Source organism: Daucus carota, chromosome 9, assembly GCF_001625215.2.
Source record: "Daucus carota subsp. sativus chromosome 9, DH1 v3.0, whole genome shotgun sequence".
Classification (NCBI taxonomy): domain Eukaryota; kingdom Viridiplantae; phylum Streptophyta; class Magnoliopsida; order Apiales; family Apiaceae; genus Daucus; species Daucus carota.
The window spans coordinates 32011186-32028350 of record NC_030389.2 but is presented as its reverse complement, the minus strand read 5'-3'; the positions used below and the strand labels follow the sequence as shown (position 1 = coordinate 32028350).

The following is a 17165-nucleotide window of genomic DNA, read 5'->3' as shown; positions in this document are numbered from 1 at the left end:
CTCTTCCGGGGAGAAAAAGAACTTTATAAATCTTTATAAAATACTAATACTATGAAACTTTAAAACTTTATAAATCAGGGAAGAAAGTTTTAATAAAACTATATAAAAACTGTCATTACACTAACAGTTTAGAAGCTAGCTAGTAACAGATTTATAAAACTTTATCCAAAATATTAAAAATTAAAACTTTAAGTAGATAAATAATTACTAAAAACAACATTATATTACATGAAAGTGTATAGGAAGATTGTGAACAACAGTGTGGTTTCATCTGTGCCTATAGTGAATTGAGTTGTATTTTGGTGGTGGCAAAACAAAGTACCCAAATAGTATGGCTGTTGATACTGATGAAATGAAGCCAAGAGGGAATCCGATCCACACTCCGGTCCACAGGAACCATGGCTCTGTTCAACATCATCATCCTCTTCTTGCACATCATCTGGTGTTGGCTCATCTCCTGAACATTTCACCCTGATTTGCATCCCACATAACCCACTGTTGTTAGCAAAATAAGTAGGATCATTCATCGTGTCCATTTGTCCACCCCGCGGGATTTTACCACTTAGCTTGTTGTTACTCACATCTAACACGGATAGTTGATCTAACTTCCTAAATGATTGTGGAATTGTACCAGAGATATTGTTGTAAGACAGGTCCAATGTCTCTATACTTTCTAGATCCCCAAAACTTTGTGGTATATATCCTGAAAGTTTATTGTAGGAGAGGTTGAGTAGCTTCAGTCCTTTGAGGTTTCCTAATGAATCTGGAACGTCACCTGAAAACTTATTGTTCGACAAGTCTAGTAAAGTATAAATATGTCGGTTATGACTTGAGAGACCTTGCATAGCATTCTTCCAGTTCACTGTTAACTCATTCATCTCGATTGTAAAGGTGTACATGCTGGTGAATAATGTAACTGTGGCGTCTAACCAGTTCACCTGTATCTCACCTATACTATTGTATATCGTGTATCCTGAAGAGAATCCACTCATTCTTGGTAGGTTTCCCAACTCTGAAGGGATTCTTCCAACAAGACTGTTGCTTGAAAGATCAAGAATTTGGAGACGACTTTCTTTGGAGAATGAGTTGGACGGCAATGAGCCATGTAGCGAGTTGTTACGTAAACTCAGAACACTACAAGAAAAGCGGCTATTTTCGACCGGTTAATTTCGACCGGCGCCTATTTTCGACCGTAACTGGTCGAAATTATTTATTTCGACCAAACTCGGTCGAAAATATTTCCGGTCGAAATTAGTTGGTCGAAAATATTGCCGGTCGAATTTAGTTGGTCGAAAATAGGCATAAATTCGACCGTTTTTTAGTTGGTCGAAAATTTTGAGGGGAAAATAAAGGGGGGAAAGTTCCCGCCCAAAAGAATTCAAACTAATTTCAACCATTTTTGGTCGAATTTATTATTTTCGACCATTTCTGGTCGAATTTAATAATTTCGACCACTTTTGGTCGAATTTATTTTGACCACAAAATGAATGCGGGAAAGTTCCCGCCCAAAAATTTAGAGCGGGAAAATTACCGCCTAATTCTGTTCAAAAAATTTTGAACTAATTTCGACCATTTCTGGTCGAATTTATTATTTTCGACCAGAGTTGGTCGAATTTATTATTTTCGACCATTTCTGGTCGAATTTATTATTTTCGACCAGTTCTGGTCGAATTTATTAAATCGGCCAAAAATAATTGAATTTATAATTTTTAATAAAATCACAAATGTTGCTAGTCTAATACAAATCATAAAAATTATCGGTTGGATCAGTGATTCTTATAATCAAATTTTGCGATTATACTTATAATCATAAAAATGGTCGAATTTTGCGATTGGATCAGTGATAATTATTTCATAAAAATTCAAATGACAATTCCGGACTAAACACTAGTACAAAAAACTAGTCAAATTATTGGTTGACTCTTATAATCTCAAATCATATTAATTTAATAATTTTTGAAATTGTAGAAATATAATTATAATTAATCAATATACATGTAATACTCAGATTACCAGTTCAAACTATTAAACTAGAAGTATACACAATTTACATGTAATACTCAGATTATCAGTTGATAGTTATAATTTCAAATCAATTAAATTTAAATATTTTTGAAAATTTAGGTGTAAAATATAAACATCTTAACATCTATAAGGTTGGATCATCTATAATTATTTGAAAAAAATTTCAAACAACTAAAGAAGGAAGTAATACTGCAATTATGAGTTGAATGTTATTATTTCAAATCATATAAATTTAATGTTTGTTGAAAATTTAAGAATATGACTAAAATATATACATCTTAACATCTATAAGGTTGGATTATCGATAATTATTTTTAAAAAAAATTCAAACTAATAAACTATAAGTATACACAATTTACATGTAATAGTCAAACTATCAGTTGACTGTTATAATCTCAAATCAATTAAATTTAATATTTTTAAAAAATTTAGGTATATGACTAAAATATAGACATCTTAACATCTAAAAGGTTGGATCAGCGATATTTATTTTTAAAAATTTCAAGCTATTAAACCTGAAGTATACACAATTTACATGTAGTAGTCAAATTATGAGTTTACTGATATCAATTAAATTTAATATTTTTTGAAAATTTAGGAATATAAACTAAAATATAGACATCTTAACGTCTATAAGTTTGGATTATCGATAATTATTTTAAAAAATTTCAAACGACTAAACAAGGAGTATACATCATTTAGAAGTAATACTACAATTATCAGTTGACTGTTATAATTTTAAATCATATAAATTTAATATTTTTTGAAAATTTAGGAATATGACTAAAATATAGACATCTTAACATCTATGAGGTTGGATCATCGATAATTATTTTTAAAAAATTCAAACTACTAAACGAGAAGTATACAACATTTAGATGTAATAGTCAAATTTTCAGTTGACTATTAAAATCTCAAGTCATATAAAATTAATATTTTTTGAAAATTTAGTAATAAGACTAAAATATATACATCTTAACATCTATATGATTGGATTATCGATAATTTTAAGAAAATTCATACTACTAAACCAAGAATATACACCGTTTAGATTATTAAATCCGTACTTTCTCAAAATATAAAAAAAATTATATATATTTTTTATATTCATATGTAGAAAAATATTTTTAAATATTTTTTATATTGTTTAATATTTTTTTTACATTATTAAAATACCTATCTATTCAACGTTTGAAAGTTTAGATACAGTAAATCGATAAATAAAATTCAATCTCCCCACTAAAACATTATAAGTTAAATTCTTAAAACCGAGCCTAATTAATTGAGCTTTTTTTTATCAATGTAATCCACTTAACCCATAAGCTCGAAACCCAAATAAAACTGGGGTCAGTGTCCTCTGCATATCAAATAATCAGTCTCCATAACTACGAACCTCAAAATCTCTCCCCCTCAATCTCTCTCTCTCTTCTCTCTCTCTCTCTGTGGAAATCAATCGATCTGCAGCCGCGAGAAAGCGAGAAGGACTTGCTCCGAGAGAGAGTTGGAAGGCTCATCTCAGGACCTACGGTCCAGGCTCTCGCACTTGGTAATCTCTCTCTCTCGCTCCATCCATCGGCGGCCCTGGTGGCGCACGCAACCTGTTCGATATTTTGTCTCAGAGAATCAGGGATTTGGATTGGGGCATTTTCAGAAGGGACTGTTGGTGGGGTTGCAAGGAGCTGTTTGGATTTGTATTCTTTTTCATTTTGGGTTTGGTTTTTCCGGTAGAAGTGGAGGCCATGTTGGTGCTTTCAGAATCGGAGATTGAGGATTGGTGCCCGGGAAATGAAGGTTAATAAATTCACATTAGTGCTTTTGCTTGTACATATGCAGAGTACATAAGTTTGTGTATATCTTCAAGTTTGTTGTAGATACAAACAAAGTTATTTATGGGTTTGAGTTGAGTTGAGTTTAGATTTTGTTTGATACATGCTTTGTTTTAAACCTCTTGGATGTCTCTGGACTTTTTATGTATAAGTATTTATGGTGTTCTTCAAGAATCATGGTACTATTGCTGCCTTAAAATTGTTTGTTGATTTATGTGTTCGTCTCGCATACTGCATACTGCATAGTGCAGCAGTCTGCTACTATTTTTTTTTAAAATGTGGTATGCTAATTTCGACCGTATTTGGTCGAATTTAGCATCTATAAATTCGACCAATTTCGGTTGAAAATATACATTTTGGCGGCAAATTTGAATTTTTTGAAATATTTTGACAAAAGTTTGAAATTTTCAAATTTCCGCCGAATTTATAATTTCGACCAGATTTGGTCGAAATTAATTTCGACCGTATTTGGTCGAAAATAAATATTTTCGACCGGGTTTTTAATTTCGACTAGCTTATATTCGACCAACTTTTTCCGGTCGAAAATAATTATTTTCGACCAAATACGGTCGAAAATAGCTATTTTCGACCAGAATTTGACGGTCGAAAATAGCCGCTTTTCTTGTAGTGGAAACTGTAAGATGGAGAATCGTGAAATAAAATCCAGAAAATCACCTGTAATATTGTTGTCATGTAGATCAAGATATTCAAGGTTTACAAAATGAGTGACGTTCTTAGGAAATCCAGAAAACTTATTTTTCCCTAGTGCAAGAATACTAGTTCCTCTGCCAAATGACGTGGGCATGTCACCAGATAGTTCATTAGAGGAGAGATCAACATATCGTGGTGAGCGATAAGTACCCATAACAGGGAACATGTTGCCAGAGAGTCTGTTTCTTGACAAGTCTAGTACCATTAGTGAAGGGATGTCTACAATGGATTTCGGGATCGACCCCATAAAATTGTTGCCAGAAAGCATAAGTACCTTCAGCTTTAGAGCATGACCGATATTTTGAGGCAACTCCCCTGAAAAATTGTTTCTTGAAAGATCCAAAACGGATAGATCTTGAGACTGAAAAAGGGGAAAGGGTATTGACCCAGTTAGTCTGTTCCGTGAAAATAGAAGACATTCAATTTCCATCTCTGCAATCCAAAGTGGGAAGTTTCCTGTGAGCTGATTGTCACTAAGTTCGAGTAAATTAAGATTCTTTTGAGTGGAAATCCATTCCGGAATGTCTGCAGAAATTTTACATGATTTGAGAGAGAGTTGGGAAAGCATACACTTGGGAACTATTTTGACGTGGTTATTCCAAATGAACTTGTTTCCTCCAAGATACAAATTCTTCAAACTGTCAATGTCAAATAACCAGGAGGGGATTTCTCCTGAAAGCATGTTATCTTCCAGCCGAAGTGTTTCCAATTTGCTCAAGTTCCGAATTGATAGTGGGATTGATCCTGTTAAACGGTTCACACCCAATACCAAAATTGAAATGTGGAACAAGGTTCCGATTCTATTTGGAATATGCATCTCCAAATAATTATTACTTGCATCCAGTTTTTCCAATTCTTTCAAATTAAGAATTGACTCTGGTATCCGACCCAAAAATTTGTTGTGGCTGATAGAAAATTGTTGCAATCTGGTGAGATTTCCTATCTGGACAGGGATATTTCCATCAATGGAATTCCGATCCAACTTCAAAGACCTTAAATCTTCAAGCTTGCCAATTTCTCTACTTAAACCATCCTTTAACGAGTTATCACTCAAATCAAGAGACTGCAGAAACCGCAACTGGAAAAGTTGTGCTGGGATTGAGCCATTAAGTAAATTCTGACTCATGTCGAGGTGAATTAGTTTTGTGAGATTAGCCAACCCTTCACCAGAAATTTCACCTTGTACCCAAGTGTAGGAGATATTAAGAAACCTTAAGGATCTAATGCCATAAATGGGGTCCAATACTCGTACGTTCATGGAGGATTTACTACCATCCATGCAGAGATCGTCAAGGTGCAGAGCTATTATATCACGAGAATGAGAACTGCAAACAACTCTAGTCCACTTACAACAGTCAGAAATGGAGTCCCATGACTCCAAGCCAAAGGACGATGAGTTTGAGGTGTTGTAGCTGTTGAGCAAGGAGGATTTGAAGTGGAGAAGGGATTGTTTCTGATAAGCAGGACAACATAAGCATGGCACGAGAAAGAATATGAAAGACAACCGCACAAGTAGTTTGATCATGCTTAGCGGCGTGGCCATTCGGTTTTATGTATATCGTTCTTGTGTAATGGAGCTGGTTGTTCTATATTATAGATGGCTGAAAATTTTCATTTTCTTTGTTAGAAAATCACCTTTGATTGTTTTATGTTGAGTTGACATGGAGGGGTTTTCTAATAAGGAATGACAGAAGATCTTAGTAATCTGTTAATTTTATTACAGATTAATAAGCTAGTAATAACACACTTTGACAATTTTTAAGAATCCGAAACATGACTGATAGTGATATCAGTATCAGAAGTCATGTTAAACATCATCATGAAGAAATAATTGACATAAATTTAAGTTGTTTTGTGACCTGTTCTTAGCTAGCTAAAGACGTTTCTGAGTTTAACTAAATTTAATTGTATATATTGAGTTTTCAACTGAAGAGGAGACTCTTAAGATTCATGTAAACAATAATTCTAGATCATTGACTTGTTAGTTTATTTAACAGTCTCTCTTTCTATGTATACATAAGATATTAGACGAAAATGAACGGGAGTTTCTTATACTCTGAAGAAAGACCCAGAGTTCCAAGTCAGAAGATGCAGCGGTAAATAAGCTTTTTGTAAAACCACCAGAATGATTGCCATTTCCCCCACACGCATTTCAGTTATGTGCATGGTGTACACGCATATACAAGCAGTACAAAAACGAGGCAACCTCTGAATACTAAATATGACCTCAAAATAAGATCAAAGTCCACCAGTGACACGACGGGGTATAAGCTTCATCATCGAGAGGGACATGGGCGGATCTATTAAGAGGCACGAGGGACACGTGCCCCTCTAAATTATTTTTTTACATTTTTTCACCATTCTAAATTTTATGAAATTATAGAAGTGCCCCCTGAAAATCTGAAAATATATAGGTGTTTTTCAAAAATTGCCCCCCTAAGAAAATATTTCTAGACCCGCCCCTGGAGAGGGAAACAGTCCAGATCACCGGTTATCCGGTTAAGCCCCTAGATGAATCCATGCTGCGTAATCTGGCAGGAAAGAAAGATGCGTAATTGCTGATTTCTCTTTTACATACGCATCCACGGAACGCGAGAGTTGCGCGCACGCACAGAGATTATGCGCATTAGGGGTTGAGCACGGTTCGGTTTGGACGGTTTTGGAGGTCCAAACCGAACCAAACCGAATTTTTCAATTTGAAAAATGTACAAATTATAACTAAACCGAATGTTGTAAAAACCAATCCAAACCAAACCGATTCTTAACGGTTTGGTTCGGTTTGGTTTCGGTTTAAGACCAAAATATTAAAAATATCATAAACTTTTATTAATTTAAAATAATTCTACGTGTTCCCTTTTTTTTGTCACTTAACAACATACTTAATAAAAGATAAATATAGGGTCTGAAGATCGATGATTTTGAGTTTTTGAGGTTCACAGTATCCTATTCGGATTAGAAAGCTCAACCTAATCAGACTTTAATTCGAATGCAAAGTCAGATGATGCCTCTATATATAAACAGGGGTGTTGGGTGTTGACATATCGATAGACAAAAGCAATGGCTGGTGCTTTTGATTCAGAACACCTCTTGGCAGAAATCCTGAAAAGACTACCTCCAAAATCTCTAGCACAATGCACTTGTGTGGAGAAATCATGGTATGATCTTATACAATCTCCTAATTTCAAAGCTCTGTACTCTGATTCTAATCAATTTATTTATATGCTTGCAAAACTATTTAATGGGGGCTTTGCTTTATATAGAATGGATCCACTACTTCACCCGCGATTTAGTAGCAATAGTTCCGACTCTACTTATCTTCATGACTTGCGTCCTCTTCTTGTTTTCCCCACAGATTCGCATTTAGGAGACAATTATTTCAAGTGCATAAAATTAGGTTCCAAGATATATTTCTATGGACTTGCATTGTCGTCGGGTAATAAATACACTAGCTTTTATACCATGGAAGAAAAGGATCTTATGAGTATAGAACCTAGTGAAGACAATGTCATTACGAATTTTAAACATCTTTTAACTAAAATTAAAAATCCCATGCATGAGTTAAAGCTTTTTCCGATTGTTTTTGTTGCCAATGACAAACTCTATATTCTATCTGGGTGCTTTCTCGATACCATATTTGAAGTCTTTTCTCCTGCTGACGGGACTTGGCAAGTGTTGCCCAATCCAGAAGATGATGCATTAGAGTTTCATTATTATGCTGATGGGGTTTCTTATCTTGTCATGGAACAAGAGCAAATAGTCTATTTTGTTACTACTAGACTACTCTCGTCCTTCAATCTACAAACACATCAATGGGCTATACACACATATTTTAATAGTCCAACTCCTGCACCTTTTACATTTGGTCAACAAAAATTTCGTTACATATGTAATCCAATAATCGGTAAATTGGCTTTTGGTATACTCCCCGATCAGCTTGTTAGTTATGTCTGTGCATCAAAGATGACCTCCCGTGGTGAAGAATTTATGCAACCATACTTGGCACCTGACAAAGCCTTCCTGGAAGTGTTACGATATTCTAGGTTCACCTACATGTTCAAACAGTGTTCCACCGACTACATTGTTGCGTTTCAGGACTCTGATGGCAAGCAACAACTCTGTATTATAACCTACGGCTGCAGGCCACTTGAGAAGAGGTTTTCTCCTTATGAAACAACCTGCTATGTCGCCTTAAGCTTTTATGACATCCCAGGTGATTTTTATACCTCAGAAGACCGACATTTCCACGAACCTGATGTTTATGCTTCCTATGCAGATGAGAAGACAAAAGATGGTGGCGTGATCAGGAGGTACTTCAGTGCCAAATTTCTGTATACTAAGCACTTCCTCATCAATAATGTTTCCTTTGGAACAATTGAAACATGTTTTCTCTGATTAATGTGGCCAATACATGCTTATTGCTTCATTCATCTGATGCGGGACAGTGTTCTTCCCTACTTCTGCACATATTGCCAAGAGTGCTTCTTCATCTAGGATTTCTATTTCAGATATATAGAGATTATAGAGTTTGAAGTTGCCTGTCCTTTTGAGCATTGAACTTCTCAAGTTAACTGACTTTCAGAATACTTTCTTGTTGACATAACTCTATGTTCTTTGATTTAATATATATAATTTGCTTATTCTGTTTTTCATAATATACCTTTTTATATTATAGTTTGTAAGTTTCCCCCCTAATTTTTGTGTTTACTTTTATGTTTATTAACCTTGTTTTTCACATGGACTATAAGTTACCTTATGAGAAAAAATGCCCTGGCATTGTACAGAATAACTTCTAATATTTTTATAAGTTCTAATATTCTTATTATTGAATAAGATGTTATATTATTATATTTTTGTCAGGAATTATGTCATAATTGATTTTAGTTTCCCCTCGTATACTTTTTCTTCTCAATTTGTTATTCTTATGTTTCTTTTTGTTTGCTTTGATTTTCAGGATCATGGAACGAGACCTTACGGGTTTTCTTATCAGACTTTAAAGTTTTATTATCTAAACGTCCGGAGATTTCCTTGCGCATCTTTCGGTTAGATGATAAACTTTATCGGATGAAGGTAATCCCTGATGCGGCTATTGTATCTATGATACAACTCATCTACGAGCATATAGATCCTAACAAAACAAAACAACAAAAAAAATAAAATAAAAGATAAATATGAAATATTCGAAATATTTGAAATCTCGTTGGAACCAAACCGAAAATTTTCGGTTTTCTAATTACCAAAACCAAAACCAAACAAACCGTTAAGAAACCGAAATATTCGATTTGGACGGCTCGGATCGGCCGGTTTGGCCCGGTTTCGGATAATTATGCTCAACCCTAATGCGCATGTTTGAAATCTCGTTCCCCTCCAGTTAATTTTTAACTTTTTCAATATTAAATTCTAAAGACATAAATCAATGTAAGTATGGAAAATTATCCATATTTACTTTAAAATTTTTAAAAATATTGGAAAAATATAAAAGATGGTAAAGATGCTATATAAATGAAATATATATTGTCTAGGTAGCAATGACACATATATTTATTCAATTAATACTTCACATAATATTTTCATAACATTTTATATGCCGGATATCATTCAGCCGCGTGAGCTAGCTAAATAATATTGCCAAACAGACTGAACCATCCCGTTCATATTTGTTCAACCACATTCAGCTCTAAACAATTGACCCCTAAAATAGTAAAATGCATAATCTAAGATTTTGAGTCTACATGTGCTCTTCCTGATTAATATATCCACAGAAAGAACATTTCAAGTCACTGCAACAAGGTACTAAATGTGATTAAAAATTTAATCAGTATGTGATTTGATCGTGAATCACGAGATTATGTAGGATCGGTGACTCCTTATGTATAAGATATTAGATGAAAAGGAAAGGGAGTATCTTCATATTATAAATGGAGCTCCAAGTCAGAAGATGTAGCTTTCACTTACACTTTCTGCAACTTTGAATGAAACTTATATGATGTAGTGCCTCTCTTCTGATGTTTTAGGAAAACTGGTCACTTAACAGTAATTACTATTGACATGAGCTCCTGATTTATAAGTGAGATGACTCATAGATGCAGAATGATCTCAAGGACTCCTGAGTTAAGAATCATTCTGAAGGTTTTCATGAACTGGTGAAATCAAAATTGAGAAAGTAATAGAAGATCTCCGAGCTTCCTTCAGAGTTTTTTGATAATCATTTCTATAAATCTTACATAACATACACGTTTTATTCATAAACTACATTACATATACACGATAGGGTACTGAAAATAGCAGAGTACAATATGATCTAATTATTATAGCTACAACTTGCTATAATTCTATAAGAACGAAGATAACAAACTACAAAAAGTATTTTATGAACCGTGCTAAATATTTGTAGTAGTCCAGGGGCTTTAAGTGCCTGATAACACACTGCATTTATCTATGCCTATAGTGAAGTGAGTGGTACTTTAATGTTGGTATAACAAAATATCCACTAAGAAATATTGTCGATACTGATGCAATAAAGCCAAGCGGAAATCCAATCCACAGTCCTGTCCACAAGAACTATGGCGCTTGTTTACCATCACCATCATTATCTTCTTGTGCATCATCTGGTGTTGGCTCATCTTTCGAACATTTCACCCTGATTTGCATCCCACATGAAAATGGAATGTCACCTGACAGCTTATTGCTTGACAAGTCCAGGAAAGAATAGATATGATGGCTACGACTTGAGATACCTTGTTCAGCTTTTTTCCAGTTTACTGTCAAGTCATTCATCTCAATTACAGAGGTAAACATGCCAGTTAGTAATGTAACTGTAGACTCAATCCAGTTTACCTCTATTTCATCGATACGCATACTTATTAGAGAGAAAGAACCGATGTCAGTCATTTCTACTAGATTTCCCAACTCGGAAGGGATACTTCCATCGAGATTGTTACTTGAGAGATCAAGAATTCGGAGGCTACTTTGGTTGTAAAAAGAGTTAGATGACAGCGAGCCATGCACACAGTTGTTGCGTAGACTCAAAACTTGAAGATAGGATAGTTGGGAAATAAATTCTGATAACTCAACGGTAATGTTGTTGTTATGGAGATCAAGATACTGAAGTTGATTCATATTTGTGAGATTCTTAAGCAAATTGCCAGAGAACTTATTTTCCCCTAGTGCAAGAATAGTCATCTGTGCACAAAATGACTGGGGGAAATTACCTGATAGTTCATTAGAGGAAAAATCAGCATAATATAATGAACATTCAGGATCAAAAACTGGGAATGTGTCGGTGTTTCCAGAGAATCTGTTTCTTGACAAGTCCAATATCATTAACAGAGGCATATCTCCAACTGATTTTGGGATGGCCCCCGAAAAATTGTTTCCCGAGAGCATCAGTACCCGGATCTTATTAGCATCACCTACATTTTCTGGCAACTCCCCTGAAAAATTATTTCTCGAAAGAATCAAAATTGATAAACTTGTAGATTGGAAAAGGCGAGATGGAATTTTACCACTAAGCTTGTTACGTGACAATAATATACTTCCAATTTCCATCTCAGCAAGCCAAAGGGGGAATTTTCCAGTGAGTTGATTGTCGCTCAAGTTCAGAATATCAAGATTCTTTTGAGTGGAAATCCATTCAGGAATGTTTCCAGAAATTAAACATGATCTGAGAGAGAGATGTGAAAACATATAGTTGGGAACTAGCTTGAGGTTATTCCAATTCAGTATGATTCCTCCTAGATACAAATTCTTCATACTCTCCATATCAAATAACCAGGAAGGAATATCTCCAGAAAGCATATTATCTTCCAGCTGAAGTGTTTCCAATCTGCTCAAGTTTCGTATCGATGGCGGGATTAATCCTGTGAAACTATTCTTACTCAACGCCAAAGTGGAAATGTTGGACAAGCTTCCAATCTTACTTGGAATCTGCAGTTCCAAATAATTATTCCTCAAATCCAATAATTCCAGTCCCTTCAAATTCAAAATTGAATCTGGAATAGGACCCGAAAATTTGTTTTGACTGACAGAAAACTGCCTCAATTTTGTTAGATTTCCAATCTGTACAGGAAGATTTCCATCAAGAAAATTGTGATCCAACATCAGTGTCTTCAGATTTCCAAGCTTGCCAATTTCACCACTTAAACCACCCTTTAATAAATTTTCACTTAAATCAAGAAACTGCAGAAACCTCAAGTGAAAAAGTTGTGGTGGAATCGAACCATTAAAGTAATTGCGACTCATATCAAAATGAACTAGTTTTGTGAGATTAGCCAAACCGTTTCCAGGGATTTCGCCTTGTATATAACTGTAAGAGATATCAAGAAACGTTAAGGATCTAATGCCATAAATGGGGTCCCAGATTTTTGTATTTGGTAAGAAGTATCGAAAAAGCAAGTGAAGACCTCCAAGGTGTAGAGCTGTAATTTCATGAGAATGCAAACTACAAACAACTCTAGTCCAATTACAACAATCAGAGTTGGAATCCCATGACTCCAAGCCTAAGGATGACGAGCTTGAGGTGTGGTACATATCGAGCAAGTTGGATTTGAACTGCAGAAGGGATTGTTTTTTATGAGCACGACAAGACAAGCATGGAACAAACATGAAAATGAAAGACAAGAGTGGTTTGATCATGCTTAGCGGCTTGGCCATTATTGTGCTAGTTTTACTCGTTCCTCTGAAATGGAGCTGGCTGTTCTAAATTAAAAGAAAGAATATATGAAGATTCTCAGATGCCTCAAGTATTATCCTTCTCTTAATTAAATCATTATTAGATCATCTTTAATGGGGTTGGCCATAATCGTTGGCTAAATTGGACTTGCTGAACCTGTAAGACACCGTGCTTCAATGGAATTAGTTATATTGATTGGCTATAATTTAAAAATAATATGTTATTAATATTTTAGATTGTTAAAATAGTATATAACAGTTCAATATAGTAATAACTGATGCGTGATCTTCCTACAAATTTCTTACAGACCTACAGAGGTTCGACAAATATAGTCATACATAAGAGATTGGCTAAAATTATAGACAATAGATGAATATGGTTGGAGTGTGAGTTTTTTAATACGTTGGTTATATTTTTTAATTTTGGTATGTCAACTCACATTTTAGCTAAGAGCTTTGTATGGTTGGAGATGCTTTTACAATTTATAACTATAGATTTTGATTCAGCAACCTTTCGAAACATAATGACTGAAAGTATAACTTGAAAATCTGTACAGAAGTGAATTAAAGTACTCCAGTCATTTTCATTGTTTCATCAGAGTTTCAGTCTATACTCTTCGTAATTTTATATCCTGCTTTTTTTCTTCAATAGTTCATTAATTGAAGTGGTATGTCACTGCCGTGACAAACAAGGTACTGGAGGTAATTAACAAATAACAACTTCATCTGTATCTGCTTGAATGAGATTCAGAAGTCTACAGAGGAACTAAAATTAATAGAACAAGAACAATAATTTCATTCACTAATTTTTAATGTAGTTTTATTGTGCATCCCTTTACGCTACTATAACATTTAATTAAGTGATTAATCAGTTAAATCGGTGATTCTTAGAACGGTGCCTTTAAAAGGTCTCCTTTTCTCGCTAATTCCGATACATCCCGACATTGCGCCCTTGTATACTTTCTGCAACATATATAACGCAGTGCCTCTATTTCTGATGTTACAGCAATTAAAATGAAATATATATACTGGCTTTGCGGTTTGTATTTCTTTTTCGCAATGGAAATAAATAAATGTATCACTATCGAAGGTAGCATATAACATCAAAACCTGATTATATATACTTACAATTTCATTACTATGTTTTTATCTGAACTATAACAACTTATGTAATGTGCAGAGGCAGAATTAGGAATCTAACATGAAGGATTAAAATGAATAAAGGTGGAAACATACCGATTTATTCGAGATATGCTCGATTTTTTTTGATTAAATAAAATGAGTCAATAATCTCCGCAACACAGCAATGGTCTCCGTAGGAGTGAGCAGGAAAAACCGAAACCGCAAAAAAAACCTGAGAAAACTGAAAAACCACACCGAAAAAAAACCAAACCGAAGATAAAACCGAAAATAACCGAAATAAAAAACCGAAATTAATGGTGCGGTTTCATTTTCGGTTTTATGCTAAAACCGCACCGAAATTAACCGAACCGAAATATATATATATATAGGGGTGGGTTCTGGTACAAACTTACAAACTTTGTGCGTTCAACACATATATAATTTGAGTTCCAACATTTTTTTAACATATTTTGTTGAACATCGATTAAAATTGTGTTGGAGAAGTACATAAACTAATTTTTCAATGTAAGAACTAAGTTAAATGTATTATATAACTAACATTTATGTTACTATACCCTACCCAAACCCCAGAGGTATAGTTTAAACATCTTTCTAGATATATTCAACACAATGATAATTAGTGTTCTACATCCGATGTTGAACCTCACTTACAAATGTGTTGAATGCACGATTTATTTATGCGTTATTTTAAAAAATTGTGATGTTTTTTCAAGAATTTTCAACATGGATACTTTCTATAACCAAGGATTATCACGATGGAAGAATAAAAAAAATTCAAAAAAAAGTTTGTAAGTTTGTAACTTAGAAAAGGTTTTATTTGATCATATCCCTATATATATATTAATAATAGCAATAAAGCACCTCTATCATTTCTATAACCTATATATAGTGAATTGAGTAATTTTGGTGTTGGTAGAACAAAGTACCCAATAAGAAAGGCTGTTAATACTGATGAAATGAAGCCTAGAGAGAATCCTATGCACACTCCTATCCACAACCATGGCTCTTGTTCAACATCATCATCCTCTTCTTGCAGATCATCTGGTGTTGGCTCATCTCCTGAACATTTCACCCTGATTTGCATCCCACATGTTAAAGTGACCTCATGCTAATGACCTCAGCTCAGCTTGTACAGTAATGGTGACCTCATGTACTGTAGATTAAGTAGTGCCCAAGTATCATTTTCTCTATTTAAAGTCTGTTATCTCACATATCACAATGTAAATTAAGCTTCTTAGCAGCAATACAAGAGTTTCTTTTTCTCTTACATTGTTCTTGCTTCATCTAATCATATTAATCTAACTTATTCACATAAGTTTATCATGGCATCAAGAGCGAGGTTCTCCTGATCTCCCCTGTTCCTATTGTCACTAAATAAACTTACAAATCAAACCTCAAGTCAAGCTCCCGCAGCTTCTTTGTAAATCATTATCGAACACTCCGGCAATATATCAATTTTCAATATAAACCTGTTCTGTTGCTTCTCACTTCTCCGCTGCATCATAAACTTTGGTACCATCTCCTTCTCCGCCAGTGCCATTTGTGAAACTCTTTGTGGTTTTTAACCAAACAGGGTGTGAGCCAGCACGGTAATAGGCATAAACACACCAGTTTTACACTCAACCCAGCCAAAATCATACACCAGCTAGAATATACAAGAAATCACAAAATTTCATCTTTTGCATCCGAGTAATCTCTACTCGAGTCAACTCACTGACTCACCAAAATCAACGATTTCTGCCGAGTCCAATCCCCGAGTTGCTAAACTCAACCAGATCTGCCGGTCTCTCTTTTGGTAACCCAGAATCTCATCTTTAAATTCAGTTTTTATTATAAATCTTGTTTCTCTGGCATGCTTGTTTGCATACGCATAGCTGAGCTTGTTTGCTTTTATCTGCTCGGTGCATCTCTTCTTGATTTTTGATCTTGGACTGTTTCTACTTTAAAAGTGTTCACCGCTTTGGGCCAAACATTTTTTACTTGGGCCAAAATATATATACTGGCAGTATGTTCCTTGGGGTATATTGCACTTAAGTATCCGAGACTTTGCTTGGTTTTTTAAACACAATCTTGGTTTTCAAAAACTCAAATCTTTGTCCCTGACTTTTCGAATATTACAAAATCCCCCTCCTGCCTACGAAAAGCATTTCTTTCAACACAAATTATCATGGAAAAAGAATGTACTTCGCCAATACAAACAATTTTGAATGGCTCAAACTACTTGGCTTGGTCTCAAGCTATGCGTAGTTTTCTCAAGGGAAAAAGAATCTAGCGTTATGTAAATGGGGATTTTACAATTCCGACGAAAGAAAAAGATTAAACTGACTGCAAATTTAAAGATCGTATTGAAAAGTGGGATGTCAAAAATCATCAGGCTATTACATATTTTAGAAAACTCTTCAGTCTCTAAGATAAATCTTCAGTTTGGGAATTACGAGACTGCCAAAAAATTTTTGGATTTATTGGCTTCTCGATATACCACATCTGATCTTTCCCATCAGTATCAAATCATGAGCTCTCTAAGAAAGCAGAAACAATCATCGGGTCAACCTCAAGGATCTAATGCCATAAATAGGGTCCAAGATTCGTACATTGTATCCATTGTATTCATTGTATCCAGCACGCATATGGAGATCGCCAAGCTGCAAAGCTGTTACGTCACGAGAATGAGAACTGCAAACAACTCTAGACCACTTACAACAGTCAGAAATGGAGTCCCAAGACTCCAAGCCAAAGGATGTCGAGTTTGAGGTTTCGTAGCTGGTCAGCAAAGAGGACTTGAAGTGAAGAAGA

General features: G+C 34.6%; 2 protein-coding genes across 2 annotated transcripts; both read right to left on the bottom strand.

Moving 5' to 3' along the window:
* Positions 1-224: 224 nt before the first annotated feature.
* On the bottom strand, positions 225-6105 carry LOC108201439 (receptor-like protein 46). The gene is made up of 2 exons (XM_017369722.2): positions 4527-6105; positions 225-1072 (listed from the first exon to the last, which is right to left on the bottom strand). The coding sequence occupies exons 1-2, from the start codon at positions 6103-6105 to the stop codon at positions 225-227; spliced, it is 2427 nt and encodes an 808-aa protein (XP_017225211.2).
* Positions 6106-11120: 5015 nt separating this feature from the next.
* On the bottom strand, positions 11121-15912 carry LOC108201441 (receptor-like protein 46). Its single transcript, XM_017369724.2, has 3 exons — positions 15842-15912; positions 15299-15445; positions 11121-12864 (listed from the first exon to the last, which is right to left on the bottom strand). The coding sequence occupies exons 1-3, from the start codon at positions 15910-15912 to the stop codon at positions 11121-11123; spliced, it is 1962 nt and encodes a 653-aa protein (XP_017225213.2).
* Between the last annotated feature and the right edge of the window lie 1253 nt (positions 15913-17165).

Coding starts and splice junctions, on each gene's coding strand:
- LOC108201439 (XM_017369722.2), bottom strand. CDS start 6,105: ATGGCCACGCCGCTAAGCATGATCAAACTACTTGTGCGGTTGTCTTTC. Junction 1,073..4,526: donor ACATGACAACAATATTACAG/GTGATTTTCTGG, acceptor CATTCTCCAAAG/AAAGTCGTCTCCAAATTCTT.
- LOC108201441 (XM_017369724.2), bottom strand. CDS start 15,912: ATGGCACTGGCGGAGAAGGAGATGGTACCAAAGTTTATGATGCAGCGG. Junction 15,446..15,841: donor AGTGAGAAGCAACAGAACAG/GTTTATATTGAA, acceptor GATGCAAATCAG/GGTGAAATGTTCAGGAGATG. Junction 12,865..15,298: donor TTAACAGCCTTTCTTATTGG/GTACTTTGTTCT, acceptor TATCTCTTACAG/TTATATACAAGGCGAAATCC.